The sequence below is a fragment of the Lepisosteus oculatus genome, chromosome 29, assembly GCF_040954835.1.
Source record: "Lepisosteus oculatus isolate fLepOcu1 chromosome 29, fLepOcu1.hap2, whole genome shotgun sequence".
Taxonomy (NCBI): domain Eukaryota; kingdom Metazoa; phylum Chordata; class Actinopteri; order Semionotiformes; family Lepisosteidae; genus Lepisosteus; species Lepisosteus oculatus.
Window position 1 is genome coordinate 3730047 of NC_090724.1, and position 17505 is coordinate 3747551.

The following is a 17505-nucleotide window of genomic DNA, read 5'->3' on the forward strand; positions in this document are numbered from 1 at the left end:
TCCAAGGGTGATCTAATCGCCTTCCCAGCACAGCCTCAGAGACAGGAAAAAGAGGGTCGTGTTGCCTCAAAACAAGACGCCCCAGCTGCTGAAGGAAGTAAGTATTAAGCTACAGGACTGGTGGTGAAACAGCCATACTGGCAGCCTATACAGCAGAAGGACATAACAACAGCAGGAAAAACACTAAAGGCTGTGAACACTCCCAGTGATGGATAATTCAGCATTGTGCTTGACTGAAACATGATTGAGGCCTCCAGCATTTTAATAAATGAAATCTATGATCCCTGTTAGTTTCAGCCCAGTGGTCAGGATCCCACTGCTGCTGAGATCAGTGATACTTAAAATGATTTAGAAACTACAATTAACAAGTATGGAATGTGAGGCACATACTGTAAGTAGTTCTGCCTCAGTTTCATCATCAGCACCAGTGATTTGGATTTAGTCTGGTCTTCTATATATGTATAAGACCTATTTGAAAGTGGCTTTCCTTAATGAATCACGTCATTGGAAAGAACACGATTATCTCAATGTGTTTCCAATACCTTGGTATGTAGCCATTCTTTCCCAAACACTTCCTGCTCTGACAAGCACATCCGACTTCAGACTAAAACTTTGTCTCTGTTGGCAAGTATTTACCTCTCCTGTCATCACTGACCTCAACAAAAAGTGAAAAATAATGGAAAATTGTTGCTGGATTGCCTTTTACAGCCCAAGAAGTGTAAATATGGTCTCTGATGCTGGAAATTGTCACTTTTCTACTTGCGTGTATTAGCCCATCTGACCTGGTGTCATTTCAAAAACAGGCTCTTTATCATTCAAGCAATTAATGCATTTTACACTGTAGAGAGCTGCTTTAGCAGAGATATGATCCGTAAAGAATGATTAAATTAAAACGCAAACTATCATATTATCATGAAATAATCAGATTTTCCTGTAAGGCATGTAAAAAAAAGGTATTTGTAACTGCTACTACAAATTTACATTTTTATCGCATCGCCTTATCTTTATGAAACTTCAGTTAGATTTGGGGTTCAGCACTGAGGTCCTGGGCTCAGCTCCTGAGGTGCTGTCTGTGTGGGCTTGTATGTTCTCTCCACATTCACTTGGGTTTCCTTCTGGAGCTCCTGTTTCTGTCCACAGTTCAAAGACATACAGGTAGATCAACTAGCTTCTGGGACGAGTGTGTGAGTGTTTGTGTCTGTGTCTGCCCTGGGATGGACTGGCATCCTGTCCAGGGTGTCTCCAGATAGCTTTGGCTTCTCCGTAACACTGAACTGGATAAAGCAGTTAGAAAACAAATGTATGGAATAAGTTGCAGATCGAACAGAAAAACATATTAAACTAAGAAGACCTCTGGAGAATTTGAAGCAGTTCAATTTGATCAAGCCAGGGTGGGTGAAACATGAAGGGTTTTCAATGGCAAGATATGAATAAAGGCTGTGCAGTTTTTGAAAAACGAAATAGAGGCTTAAACACGAGGCAAAGTGAAAAGAACACAAATAAGAGACAGTGTCTCCTTCCAAAAACAGACCAAGAAAAGCCACTCAGCCCACAGACACTAATATAACCCTCTTCAACCATCCTCTCCTTGGAACATTTCCTTCACAGTCACAGAAGTATGTGGACAAGGAAGTCATATAAAAGTGGCTGCAGGAAGGAAGCAGACTGGAAAAGACTCTTTTATGTATTTCTAACAGCAGTTAAAAATAGTTTCCCCTTTATTTTCAGTTGTTTAAACTTCAGTAAGACAAAAAAAAAACAAGTGAGGCCATGTTTACATAACCAGCCACTTTTTTCCTTATTTCTTAGGGTTGCTGAGCGGAAATGGGCCGTTGGGGTGACAGAACGCATCTTTGGAGGGGTCTTTTTTTGGTGCTCTCCGCTCAAAACAAGTTCCTCCTGCTGGAGAAATCTGCTGCTTGCTTCTGCTTGAAAACCAAGAGCTGCTGTGTTTTGTCTCTTGTAAAAGTCAAATGTTTTAAGAGTCATGACACTGCCAATTCACAATGATTAATTGTCAGGTTCTCAGGATTGACGGCAGCATTGCACAATGCAAACAAAACGTGCATACAGTATGGCCCAAATGACATCAAAAACGTTTGGCTACGAAGCCATCTCTGAAGAATTAGACCCCAGTGAAAGAGGATCACATGCCTAAGACATTAGCACTTCTTTTCTTTCTGCAGTTTGCTCTCCTTTCCTTTCTTTTTGCATAAGCATGGACATGACCGATGCTCATTCCAGTCAAACTTTGTAAAGCAGACACAACAGCAAATCCTCAGCACTTTGAGGCTGTAAAGCTGAAACTGAGAACAAAATCTACTGAAGTTGGACTTCAACTAGAGCTCATTTCTTGTTTAAGTTTATATAAAAAAAGCATTTCAGACGAACCCCAGGGTTGGACTGCAGCCCCTACAATACACCCCTTTTAAGTGCTCTGAACATTTTCTCCTGCCAAGAACAAAAGTCTGGCTTAACCATTAAATAGAAGAAAAAGATAATGAGAGCTGGTGAACGTGACAGCAAGTGTTTCAGTAAGCAGAGGAGTGCGCTGGCATGCGACAGTGTGTCTGTGTTTCTATGGCCTACATACATTACAAAAATAGAAGCAAGCTGAGGCTTTTTTACCAGGAAGACTACAGTGAACAGAAATCCAAAGTGCAGTTAGGATGCATTGACAGGGGTGGAAATTTCAAGAGGTGCTAATGGTGTTAAAAAAATAAAACAGACCAGCATGGAAAGAGGCTGCAGCTGAAAAATATAATTAGGGTGATTAATACGTGATGTGTGGCAACGCGAAGTGGCTCAAATTGCTTTGGAAGACTTGAGGTAGATGCCACGAAAAAGCAACTGCAGCATAATGTTTCCCAAGGGATTGTTCCTGGAAAAGCTGTCAGCGCGGCTGCCAAAAATGCCCCCTCCCATGCAGCATTATACATGTATAAAGACAACTGCCCCCTAACGGACCAATGTTAAAGAACTGATGCATTCACCTCGTTACAGTACAGCTCAATCTTGCAGCTACAACTAGCGCAGTACCCAATTTGTATCACTGTTTAACACACAATCTTATTATTTACACTTAACTGGATGCTGCACTACATAAGTGACGGTGGTCTTCACTGGGCAGCCTGTGGGCACTGACTTCGTGGGTGGGCGTGCTGGCCATCACACAACACTGTACATTGAACTGTGACTTTATTAAACTGCGACAAACAAAGATGCAGAAATGCAAGCTTAAGATACATCATATTGGCATAATGCTAGCTGATCAACAGGCTTCCAACACCCTCAAATCGAGTTTAAAAAGTCTGAAGACTGTGCTTGTGTATGAAGCAAGAGAAGCCACTCTGGGAAATAAGGAGAAAGGATCACATTCAGCATATACAATTCCTGATATGGCCATTGAAATTGTCACTCAGCTACTGAAAGGAACTTGTCATAGCGGAATTCTCTATTGTGTAATCATGTACAGTATTAGTCATACAATAACCAATAAAGTTAAGTGTTCAACAATTCTCAACAGTGTGTTTCAGAAGACCTGAATCTGTGAAATGGGCTGTTAGTGGCTGATTTTGCATGTCTGAGCCATGTTTTTGAATGTTTTTTTTTTAATTTCCTACTGTGCTTTTTTATGATTTATGATGTATCCACTTTTATTTCACTTGTGTTTATTTTATTAAACACAGTTATTCCATGGGAAGAAGTAATAGGTTTATTCCCTGCTGAAAAGAGAAGAAAGAAAACACAACGTTTTGGCCGTGGAGCCTTCTTCAGGTGTGAATATAATAAACCTATTACCTGTTCCTTTGCAGCCTGCGCATGCTGATGCAGCTCCCCACCTGAACTACTACAGCTATTTCATGGCTACATACATTGATTAATCCAGACCAGGATTAAAATCAAATGACCAGGGCATGGCCTGTACAAACAAGCCTAATGCCCACACGTCCAGACCATTAACCTAAACATAAGGCTATTCTCAGCTAAATTCATCAGAGATAATATTAAACAGAGACTGGTAACTGAGGTTACAGTGCCCCAAAAAACAGTATTACATGATGAAAAACTGCATACATATTTTACAACATTTACAGATGTGATAAAGTACATACATAAATACATAAACCTTTCCTAGCAAACTGTGAACATCTGGGAAGGACTACTGAACAGAACATGAGAAAACTTTACATCTCGTAGCTACAGTACAGCACACAACACCTGCAGTTAATCCTAACAAATTATATGACACATGAAAAACTAATGAATTCTAAGAATTCCGAACTGATGTTTCAGGAATATCCAGTACAAATTTCCAATATATCGGTAATAGGTTTGCACAGCACAGCTATATATAGTACAGTACTGATATCCAGAAGTTTTTAAGATATTCTGAGGTTCCCTAAAGCTAGTAATGCTAGAGTATTCTTGAGCCACTTACGCCCTCTAGTGGGTCCAGAAAACAATTACTCAAATATGCTTTGCGTGTTCTGTTATGACGAACCAAAGTCCCTGCCACAGACGCTCATGATTTCTTGAATTGCTGTTTGAGATTACCACTACTACACACTGTAAATGCTGCCGTTAGAATAGTCTGAAATCTATTTTTTTTTCCATAGCCATGTTTTTTTCTCAAACCAAACACTTTGAGGCTCTCGCTGCAACAGTACACATAAAGAACCCATTTCTCTTGTGGAGGGCTTGAGAGAGAGGGCTGATCATATTACTAGAATTTATCTGCCTTTTTTCATTTCTCTCTCAATTCTGCATTTTGTTACATGCATTCTAAATACCTCTCTGCCTTTGTCTGGTTCCTGTCGACGTGTTCCTGAAACAATAGCATCTGTTAGCTTCCTCAAGCATGACAGTTGAGGTTATGTGCAAGGGGAAGACATTTAGCATTGCACAATTCTCCAAAGCCTATTGGAAAAGCCTGTGTAACATCTATTTCCCCACCAAACTCCCGTCTTATATTTACCCTTGGAATACTTCCAGCAGCCATTGTCATTTGTTGAACAGGGCATATAACAAACATGAGATAATTATACAGTTTTATTTAGAAGCTCTTTTAAAAAAATCCCAAAGTGCTCTACAATAATTTACACATAACAGACAGAACACATAAAAAGAAGGAGAGAAAAAAGCAGAGTAGATTGACCCAATAATACCCAAAATGAAACTAAATGATATCAAAACCTACACTGAAAAGTTGTGTCTTTTCAAAGGGTGCTTTAAATATGTTGGCAGTTGCAGTTGTAATGGATTTCAGCAATAAGTTCCACAGTTTTGACACAAGAGTAGTCTGTACCACTCATCATGTGGAGCCTGGACTTTGGTAAAGTAAGAAGGCTTGAATCAGCAGATCTCAGATTGTGCTGGACTATATTAATATAATAAACCCTTAGGATAACCAGGAGATCCACAATCACTAAGCACACACATGAAGGAATACAAATTCAGTAAGAGACCAGATAGCCAAAGATAATATACAGGTGATTAGTCTTTATACGTTTTTACATTAGCTGATGTTAGACTGTTCTGTCAGTTTCCTGAAAAACCTTTAACCTTCTGCTAAAAATAATTCACAATAATGCATGAAAATCAAACAAAATGTGTCGTGCCCTTCCAAAACCTCCTTGAGAGGTGAACAGACAAAAGAGATAGTCCAAACAACAGTCTGTGATGAAGAACAGATCCTCTGCTTCTGCCAAACGTGATATAAATAAAAGAATTGTGAAGTATGTGACTGTGCAGTCAGTCCTTTATCCTCTTGGATAAAAAAATATCTGCTAGATATTACATATTTTGCTTCTAGCACCTACTGTAAAAAACTATTAAAGCTCTATGTGATATATAGCCAATATGCGATGTGCCTGTCAGAGAGATTGTTGAAATGCTACTTTGCCTAATTTGATAAGCTTTCTTAGGTCAACCAGTAAAATCATGAGTTTTGCTCTCACTGCCTTTTGTTAATCAAGGCACAAACAGAAAGGAAAACAGGCAAGCACTTTCCTTTAGAGATCACACATCTAGAATCATAGAATACTACAAGATATACTCCTTTCAGTGTCCCATGGTTGGGAACATTTCAAGTAACAGCTAATTATATAAATATAATTGTATATAAAACGTGTTCCCAGTATTTCTGGTTACGAAGAGTGTGTCTGCACACATTGTAAAAACATTGTTTTTGTGTTTATGTGATATTGCGATGTACCATCTTTACTCTGTTTCTCCAGTTTCTTTAAGCAAAAATAAAAATCTGCTCTATGGCTTCACAATCCTGATTTTTTTCAACTTTTGTGCGCACTTATAATTTCACCAGCTGAGCTGTCTGTTAATTCACTGAGCACTTAATAAAACAAATAACTGACATACTAGGACAATTTCATTGTTACTGCACCTACTGTAAAAACCTTCTATTTTACTTTATACGTGAATTCTCCAAATTCTTCAGAGCTCAAAATATTGAAAAACAGATTAAATTATGGATTTATGGATCTGACACAGCAAAAAGTATACACTGAGATCATTTGTATTAGGATTGAATGCTCTGGAAATTGTACTGTGTCTATAGAAGATTAAAATAGCAAAATATCAGTTTTTAAAAAATTAAGCATGCTGCCAGAAGATGTCACTCTTTCACAAAATGTAGAATATTCTCTGGAGTCTGGTAACGATAGCACTCACTTTTCTCAAAAACACAAATCTACATATGTCACAAAGGGGTGAAAATGATTTTCCTTTTGCCCCTTCTGTCAAACTCAGCGGGTGCAGTGCGGATGAGCAGTCTCTGACAGATACTGATTATACCCTTTTAAATGGAGCAGCTGTAATCAATGCATATGGTGTGATTGGGGACAAGCTATTCATGCTGAAACTCTGGGCTGTGTACTGACGCACAAAGCAGTACCAATCAGCACGTCAGGAGATATCGACTTCCTGAGTGGTGAGCTTTATCTCTGGGATCAATGGCCAATGACACTCATGTCCTACAATCGCCTCACCTAACTTGACTTTCCTTGTCAGCAAGGCATCATGGTTGGTAGTACCTCCAAAACAGCACCACGCACTTCAGATCCATTTCAGAACCTCGGTTCCAAGTCAGGGAGATGCTGCTCCGGCGCATGTTACAATTCTGCGCCTCAATTCTTTAGCATTTGCTGGCTAAGCTGTCGGCCTAACACATGCTCAATCCAAACAACTGGCAATTGGATGGATGGAAATTAAAAACAGTTTAAAAAAAAGGGAAAAAAGGTAGATTCCACAGGTAGACTTGTTGGAAAACCGTGTCTGTTCATCTTTATTCTCAAAAAACAACAACAGGTAATTCCAAATATTTTTCCATACCCCTCTTACATGTTGTTTCCCACTAGCAGCGTTATTAATTCCTAAAGATTCTTCCAGGCTTGGCATTGCAGTGGGCTACTTTTCAATCACCTCCATTAATTTTTTGTCCTCCAGGCCTAGAAGAATCTATGCACGTCGCTATTGAAACACTTTTCCCCCTGCAGCGCCAAACTTGAGCCTCAACCAGGGGCAAAGGTTACTTTGAAGATCCTCCTGCTCAGTGCATGTGATTATGATATCGGCACAGGTGGCTCTGATAGCCACTGGGCATGCAAAGGAACTTTGATGTTGCAATGAACGGGGCCGAGATCAGACTGACAGTAATTGTGGAACATACAGAAATGATCCCATTAAGCACCAGACCTCACAATTCTGCCGCGATCCTTAGCACGCTTTTGAGAGCTTATGACAAACGCCTACAAAACTCCATTGCCATCATTCCATGGGAGGTGAAATCCATCCATTCCACAGGAGACAAAAATAACACCTTTTACATTTACCAAACTGGGGAATAAAATAAAAATATTTATTTCATACTGTCATGTGTATATGAAATAGACAGCCGTGTTGCTTGACAATTAAAATTAGAAAGTTTATTTTCTCTATTCAGAAACAATAACCATTCCTAGCTTTTATAAAGAGCTTTTCATTCTAAAGAATCTCAAAGCATTTTACATATAAAAAAGGGGACCCACTTTGTCAACAGCTGAAAAGGGGCCTCCCTGTGTTGTCCTATAGTCTTTGTATTTCTATCAACATGTTCCTCTCTTCTTTACTATGGAGAGATCTGGGAACAGTTAGCTTAAAATAGTTTCAATTACATTTAAAGTTTAAAGATACAATTTTAAAAAATCCATTGTTTCAGCTCTTACCAAGTGTGCATTTCCATTTTCTAGTTATCAGAGCTGAAATCAAAGTACTTCCACTCAACTGAAAATAAACAGGATTCTCCATGGAGTTACACACTTTGTCATACTAAGGCTTTCATTAATTCAAGCGCTTGTGTCATCGCCTGTGTTTGTAAAACCAGTGAAACGAGCAGTGTTGATCTTAATAACATCGGTCAGAGTATGAAACATCCTTGGCGAATCCTTGATGATGTTTCCTGCAGAATGCAAATGCAGAAGATCACATCTCTGTATGATTCCCATAGATTTCCATAGAAGGTTCCGAGGAGGTTTACCCCAGGACAGATCTCAAGACTACAAATAAAAGGAACTCAGTGTAAAATGCAACTTTACTATTTCATGACGGCTTAGTGTTTTATGGTTTAATTTTTATTCATACAGCCTGCGGTACGGCACAGACAAAACAATTACTACCCGGGTACATTTATTATTTACTGTATATATCTTCTGCTTTCCTTCAAGTGCAAAACACAACACAAGCAAGAAATATTGCCTGCAATTCAGGGAGTCAGAGCCTAGTATCTCAGCATGCAACAGGCAAAAGCAGGAGAACACCCTGTTCAGGACAACAGTCCATGGTAAAGCAGACACACAGACACAAACAGAGACACACAGTAACAGCAGGGCCAGTTTTCCTAGAAGCCAATTAACCCACCAGTATGTTTTTGGACTGTGGGAGGAAACCACCAACCAAGAGCCCACCTTCTGTGGCATGTCTTCCACGAACACTGACAACATTTCTGTGTGCGCACAAGATGTTGACAGGGAAGTAGAACCCTATGCAATGTTTGCTTAAATACATAATTTGCATACAGGATAAACATGGTTACCCTGCAAGCATCCAAACACTTCAGTCAGATAAGAACACTGGAGGATGAATTTTTGCTGGAGTAGTTATTTGGCAGATGGGAGTGGATCCAGAAAGCTCAGAACAGAAACACATGGAACTGTGTCAGGTCACGGAGTGAACAAGAAAAACCCCTTGGTTCCCTTCCGTTTCTTAAGCTGAAAATGTTTACCTTTGCCCCCTGAGCAAAAGCGAAACCTGCTTTGCCTCCAACTTACGCATTCAGATTCACTAGCAATACAAACAGAAGCACATTGTTGCCATCAGTGAAAAACATATTCTGTGTATCTCGTAATGATGAGAAAATTGTCCTGAGATAGTAGATTATCACAGAATTTCTGTGATAATCATGTCATACAAAACCTGCATTATGATTAGGTGACTTTCAGTTTTAAGCAGTGGAATCTATTGCATGGTACTGTCTTTCTTGTTCAAGGACAGGTTGAGTGTCTCATGGTCATAATGATTGTGTACACATTAGCTATAAATTGTAACATTTAAACAAAATTGAAAGTTCCAGCTGAGCTATCGGTAGCTTCTAGGTTCTGTCATTGCACAATGTTGTTCATTGTTGTTGGTACGCTTAATTGATCATTTGTATCTCAGCATTACGAAATAATATTGTGTCGCGTAATAAAGCTTTGCCCCATTCTCAGTTCACCTTGATCACACTGTCTCTCTTTAGAGTAACAATGCGATGGCAGCAAGCATATGTCTGTGAGAATTTAAAAATAATGAAATCACACCGGACGTGTGGAATATACATACCAAGAAACAAAAGCACTGAACCTGGAAAAAAGCAGCACTCCTGCACTTCAGCTGCTTGATATTCAAAGTTTTGGATTTACAAGAATATCATAGTAGCAGTGACTTTTGTTGTCAGTCAAGCATGAAATGAACCAATGCTCTTCAAGAGCTTGAAACTATAGGATCACACTCTGTAGGGATGAAGAAAGAAGCACTGTAGATCTGTGAGGACTTTCAATGCAATCTTTTTATCATTTTGAACCCAGCTGAAACCTATCAAGTTATTCTTACTTTCAATCACTTTTCATCATGTTGCATCAGTGTAGATGAAGATTATACTATTTAAAGCAACAGAATGGCAATATTTAAAGACTGCCATGACTTACCAATGTTTTAGATAGCTTCCATAAAATTCTGCTGCACCTACCATTTCATCAATTAGATAATACACATATAATGGAAGAATAAGCCTTCTAGATCAATAGTCCGTAAAGATTCTGTGAAAAACCTGCATATAGGCCACATGAATGGGTTTTCTATTAATAAGCTTAAATGTAAATGCTTGGTCTTTCTTTCTGTGGTTTGGCAGAGAGAATTCTTCTAGTTTGGGTTTAACCTCTAGTTCCATGCTGTCATGAGAAACCATCAATGTCTATTTGCTTGTACTCAAGGCACAACTAAATAAATGGGTTCAGGAATCGTATGTCTTAGGCTCAAGGAAAATGAATTGTGTAAGCATTCCCAGCCCTGTTTGTAGCAACATGGCATGACAAGATGTACTGTAAATAGCTGACTTTGGCAGCTGTATCCTTCACTCTGAGCCCCTTTCATTACAATACATGCTGGGATCCTGGAACAGCAATCTAAACACTAGGGTGAAGTCAATTGTTCCAAGCATGTAAAAGCACAAATGACAGACTTCCACTTTCCAACAGCAAAGGAATTACAGGGAAAACAGCCTTGAAACTTTCTCTCCTCTGCCAAAGAAGTGTTACATACCAAATGCAAGAGTGTCTTCGCATGGAATTGTAGTTGAACTGCATGGCTTTTCTGGGAAAGCGGGAGTCTCTATTCATCATAACAATCCTAGTGATCCACAACGCATCTCCAAAAACTGAGCTCCCTCATGAACTCTGGGCAGCTGGCTGCTAATGACCAGTAGGGCATTTCCACCGGTATCTCCTGCTCATTCTCGTCCCACATGTTGTTTCAGTAGCTCCCAGACAGCTCAAATGCCTGTTACCAAATTCCCGTTCAGGTGAACTTGCAGACCTCCTGCCAAAACGTCCTCCCAAAGCAAGGTCTGCGATGATCCTTTTCAAAGGCAGGTAGGGAACTGCTGCTGGTTTCGTATGGCTGGCAGCACCAACAGGTGGTTGTAAATCCTACAGGTTCACGGGGCTGTATTCATGCAAATGTTATGGCTCATTTGAACATTGGTATTCCAGAAAAAAAACAAAGCATTCTTTGTGAATTTCAAACAAAGGCTTTCCTATGTCCGGACATAATCAGGAAAGCAAAACTTAACCTGCGCAAGATGGTGTTGAAGTTTATGGTGCACTAGCACTGAAATGAGCAATAGTGATCCCAACACAGCATCAGATTCCTAGAGTAAAGTCGGGCTCCAATATGTTTTGACAAGGCCGCTTTGGTTCATGTTGACACAGACACCATACATATCTTTCCTGGCCTCTGGCAACAAGCTAAATTAATCTCTAGATAGTTATGTTACATCTATTGCCAGTCTAGATCAACAGCCACTTCACTGTTTGTTTTCTTTGGCTCAGGACCAGACTACAAGCAAGGTAAACTTGAACTTCTGTTTCATTCATTCCTAAATAGGAAATGCAAAATTCCTCTCCCCTCCCCCCCAACACCATATAGAGGAACAAATCAGATAATCCCTCCTAACCTCCTAATAGGGTTTCTGCAATTCCTTAACCCCAAAGACTTGTTTCCTTTCAAAAGAGAGGGCATGGAAGAGACGTCCACAGACACAGCAGCAGCGATGCAAATAATCGTAACAACAAAAAATGACCTCTTGCTGCAGCTTGTGCTGAGTTAGTGACAATCCCTCAGGCAAACCAGGAAATCTGTAATTAACCAGAGTGAAATTTCAGAATCCGTATCAAGTTTCCCAAGTATCCAGGGTCTCGCACATTAAACTGAAAATTCAGGAGGATAAAGCAAAACACAACCCGGTCTTTGTGAGAAGCTGAAGCTTAACTCTTAGCTGCCAGCAGATGTGAGACTCATGAAGGCTGCACAAGCATGACCGGTGGGCTAGGCTTGTTTTGTCCCAGATTTTGTTCTCAACATGAGGGCGCAGCTGCCTGGACTTGTTTCAGACGTGCTGCACGATGTTCACCGCAGTCATCTTCAGCTTGCCTGCACTGGATCAGCCTGAGTGACACACTCGATCGACAGCTTCCCAACAGAGCGGAGACTCGTCGGGCCGAAAGTTCAATACAGGCGGCACTGTAGTGTCAGCTTGTGTTGATAAGGGGGGAGGGACATTTTCCAAAGGATTTTGTAATGCGCTCTTTCCTAACATAGTAGCTACTTGAGCTAGAAAACTCCAAACAGTAGTTCCATGGCTTGAGATATTTCAGTTCTGCCGAAAACATTCAGTGTGTTTGTCATGACACCCTGTGTAAACAAGAGGATTTTTCTTCTGTCCTGGTTTGAGTCTTGGTGCTGCCTAAAGTTGACAACCTCATTCTACTGCAATGCACACTACACCATTTTAGTGATGTGCATAAACATCGTAACACATTGTTCTATGTTTCAGTTCTGGATGGGCAAACTTTTAACTTCAGATAAAGAATTATCTGAATTAGCACACAGTCACACCATTAACGTTCGGAAGGCGCATGTTAAGAGATTAGGTGCATGAGAATATAGTCACGACAGGTTTCAGGGGGTCAGTCCCTCCATTTGCACTCTACTTTCAATCTAAAAATCTGCATGACTTAGTCTTTTCTTTACCATCCACTAAAAGCAGGCTATAAGTATAGGTACTATACTTCACAGCATGTCTAAGATTACAGTAGCATTTTATGACTAATGGCTTAAGGCTTCCAGCTGTTTCTGAGGTATGAGTGAAAATAATGAGTGGCAGGTCTTTCAGTTCTTGAAATGCCTATCTCTTGATCTCTCTTTTTAAAATCTAGCAGAGCGGACTCTCTTTAAATCCAGACTTACATCCTTCTGATGATGTTCTAAATAAAGGAGCTATATGAATCTTGTCAACTGTACTCTACTGCTGAAAATGCCTCCTTCAACACATCTAGTCCAGATTTGTTTTTTACATAGAGAAAGCAAATACAACTCCCCAAACCTTGCATTTGCATATGAACTAGAAGCATGAGTTCATCTTAAAAGAGCATGCAAATAAGGTATTGTACTTAAGAACGCATTTCAAATAATTGGATACAACACAACTTAAAGGAAGATCAGAACTAGATATAAATAAGAAAGTTTGAGGAGAACTTCCACATGTTTCCTTGGTTATTTAACGTGATGTTGACATTAATTTGGTCTCTCAAACTGACAAAGAACCTGATGTGTCAATGCCTCTCACAGCAGTCCACGGTTGTAATGTGTATGCTCCAAAAGCAATTGTGAAAGTTTAACAGTACGAGTCTATCAGGAGACATTGTAGGCTAGGATTTGTATTTTAGTATTGTGAAAACTGGTCAAAGCCTATTCATGTATGCACAGAACTGTGAGAAGCCCCATGTGATGATCAGGGCTCTTGGTTGGACAATATCAGACATTCTACTTTGTTGCTGGATTTATACGCTAAGAAAGGCTTTAATCCAGACTAAAGTGGAATCCCTTGCAGGGATCAGCCAGTGTGTTGCTACAGCCAATATACTGTGCGTCATTACTCTAGCCTAGAGTCAGAGCCATCCAACAGCGAATGGGCTCATTAGAGCATGAAACTGACACTAAACATAAATTTGTCGATCCGTCAACTGGTTTCTGCACTGAAGAGACAGAGGAGACCCTGCTTGCTTGGTTAAGCCTGGTAATGAGAACACTGAGGTTACACTGTGACCTGGCTGACCTCCCTGTCAGGCACCAAGCCAGAAAGCCTTGCGGTGCCCCCTGGTGGTAGCTGAGAGACCCGAGTCCAGAGGGCCTCTTACTGTTCCAAGTTCAATCACATTTCATACACTGTTTTCATAGCTGTGTGTCGCAGTTACTGGAGTTGTTGTTATCGCCCCTTCCCTTATTTTACCCCTTTTTCTTCTGGGGTTTTTTTTACACTATGACTTGTAAAAACTTCTTGCAAGAAAGCTATTGGTGTGAAGGTTTGCAGATGCAGATGCAGACCTGCTTTAACTCCAGTAGGTGGAAAATTCCACAACAATCACAAAACGTTGTTATTGTCTTATATTTAGTGTGGGATGTCATGCTACAGTACCAGGAAATTCAAACTACTATGGTTTATTGTTCAATTTCCTAACCTTTGCCCAAACCTTAATCTACAGCTGTACATCTTTTAATGTGCTTGCTCTGTTTTTTTTTAGCCAGAGGTAAAAGAGTACCAAGATTACTAATACTAAGAGTACTAAGACTGGCAATAACGGTCTCTGCTCAGTGTCACTGTATTATGGAGCTGAGAGCGTCAGGGCGATGAACGTAGATGTCTGGAAGCCATAACTGATACTTAATCTGCACCCCTTGTCAGCCATTAGGTAAAATGCTATCCAGACTTGCTCTCAGGCTCCAATCTGTGTGCTGAACTCACAAAGCACTAGTAATTGAGGTAGACTTGACAGACTCAAATCCTGCGACCGATCTGACATTAAGGGGACAAAGTAAAGGCAGTGACAGTGTTCAACATAGCCTCCTAAAAACTCTTGCCTAAGTAATAATAAGCACTGATCACAGCTCTTTGAATGTTTTTTCATTAAATGAACGTCAATCTTCCATTTGTCAATGATGAAACATTTAAGCTCGATGCTTCTCTTTCCAGGAACAAACACTTTGCAGTTTATTACTAACTGAATTGTAAGACTTTTTAACTACTTTAGTGATGGTGCTTTACCCCTGGTTTTTCCTTGTAGTAGTAGTCTACTTTCAGTGAGTTTGTGAATGGTGGGCACTCATTCTCAAAAGTGGAAAAGACATTCTTCTGGGCACAATTTTGGCTATTTAAAGCATTAAATCTTAAGTGACTTCTAATCATCATACACAGAAACGAGGAATGGGTTATATCCATGTTGATAATGTCAATTACATCAACTGTATCCTATAGAATAAAATGACATCAAACAGCAACAACTTACCAAGGACTTACCAAACAGGAAAGTTGTCACTGGCTGCAGTGGAATCAACGTGCTTGCTATACTCACCAGATTTAAATTTACTTAGATCTTCAGTCACTTCATATTAAAAAAGCAAATCACCACACTCTAATAATAGAACCCTTCTCTCATTTCATCCCCTTATATGGCAATAAAGCCTCACTGCATTAAAATCTTCCTTAAATAACTCTAGAACTCTGGAGGAGAAGTACTGTAAGTGTTCACTACCTGTGCCTTAAAGCAGTTAATTCACAGGAAATCTTAACTGATACCAGCATGAATGAGGGTTCAATAACCTTAGTACAGATATCATTGTCACACAAGCTTTACAAACTATTGCACTAAATAAACAATTGAATAACTTTGAGTTGTGTGATAATAGGCTTGAGTGAGTGCCAGTATTTACTGTATCTCTGCAACTGTACTGTACAGATTCATGCAAAGAATACACATATAAGCACATGCAACAAGCATGTGGTGTTGCAGTTTTTAGAGTAATCACCTGGTACCACATTTTAAACAGTTTTTGAGATTTCTGCTTTATGCCCACACATCACATCATTGGGGAGAAAGAAGAATGATACCTGCTCTGCCACAACCCACTCAGCCTTTAACCTTTTGACAGCTCCACAGCTCCTGACAGAAGAGTTGACTGACTGGAGGGCTGTTGATCGGAAAGCACAAAGAGCCGTCCAGCCATTCTTTAACCACTTTTAACCACAGCTGGAGCCTATCCTGGCAAGCACAAGGCTGGGCACACCCTGGCTGGGTGCACTCTGGGTACAGCAGTCCATCACAAGGCACACACAGATACAGACACGGACTGACATACACACTTCGCCACACCAGGGCCAGTTTTCCCAGAAGCCAATTAACCTCCCAGGACTGTGGGAGGAAACCGGAGCACTCAGAGAAACCCCAGACAAACCCCACACAGATAGCACCCAGCTCGGAAATTAAACCCTGAGCCCCAGAGCTATGAGCTAGCCAAGCTCAACGCTGCACAACCACAACGCCATCCCAGAGAGCCTGGATGACTGATCCCCACGGAACCCCCCCAGTGTTCTGCTAATTGTGAACACCACTTGCAGAGCCCAGGCTGGCTAATGACGTGGCCCAGGCTGAAACTCACAGCGTCTCAGCTCAGTCTTTACTGGCCAAGTCACTGGGGGAGCCCCCAAAATTGCTGGATCTTAACAAGGTCTTCTCATAACCACGGCGGGCCAGTTCACATCCAGGGCACAACATCTGTATTCGAGCAAGTGATGTACAGAGTACACATTCCAGCATTCTCATGGAGCCCATAAAAACAAGTTTAAAAAGACCGCCGGGGTAGGTCCTGGGTACCCGATCATCTGCTGTTTTAAAGCTTCTCCTTGTGCTTTTCATTTGGTGAACAACCATTGGAAGGGCTTACATTATGTTATTTCCCTGAGAGCAGAAACATTCGCAGAATGATGTCCCAGCACAGCACAGTGTGCAGTATTCTGACAGCTCACCACAATCGGCACCACTGTTCAAGCACTGATAAGATTTTGTCCACTAAACCAAGCATAGTGTGCACAGTGATCCATTGATGGCACCATGATAAATTAATGGAAGCTCCCATTTACAGAGGGGCAATGGATGCTGCCTAAAGCACACAACTGCACACCCATTATTGGTCCTTGTGATGTACTGATGTGCACACTGTGATGTGACAGTATTTTGTGAGTTCTGGAGTCCAGCAAACCCACAGCTGTGCCTTTTTGAAGGCTCAGAAAAGCACCTCTACTGAAAGCAGATATAAGAGCAATTAAAGTTTCAGCCATGAGGCTGGTTACTATAGCTTTTCAACTTGATGCACAGTGCAGTATCAAGGTGCTTTTCAAAAGTTTTTACTAAATAGTAAAGTTTCTCCACTGGATTTTTTAATCTATTTACTAAAAACTTTGTTGGCTTTTGTATTGATTTCTAGAACCATACTTTATAATCAAGACAAACAACTCAAAGGAGCCTAAAATCACTAAATAAATCCTCCTGATTACGATTTTTCCTTCAAATTCTTTACGATTTATGTTACTTGGGCTTTAAGGAATTCTAAAGCTCTGGAATACAAGCCTTTCTTACAGAAGAAACTGCTGTTCCAATGCTGTCCTAAAAGATGATCAAACTCTTGAACATTTATAGCAACACAAGGTTTCATACACGGTAAAATAAACCACTTTTATGGTATGATGTTATGTCAGATGTCCGGTGCCATCAATATACAGCAATTGCCTCTATCTTACTTCTTGACAGCCTCAATTCACTTGTGGATTAGTCAAGATAGCACAGGAAATTGTGTCAGGAACCA

General features: G+C 40.4%; 1 protein-coding gene across 5 annotated transcripts in view; it reads right to left on the reverse strand.

The window, feature by feature from the left end:
• pde4ca (phosphodiesterase 4C, cAMP-specific a) overlaps positions 1-17505 on the reverse strand; it is a 141880-nt gene that overhangs the window by 46871 nt on the left and 77504 nt on the right. The window contains exon 1 of one of the 5 annotated variants that reach the window (XM_015365660.2): positions 10852-11680. The exons of the other annotated variants lie outside the window; for them this stretch is intronic. Within the exon in view, the coding sequence (XP_015221146.1) occupies positions 10852-10931 (80 nt within the window). The 5' untranslated portion in view covers positions 10932-11680. Of the gene's footprint in view, positions 1-10851; positions 11681-17505 lie in introns of those variants that run through there. 5 annotated transcript variants of the gene reach the window in all.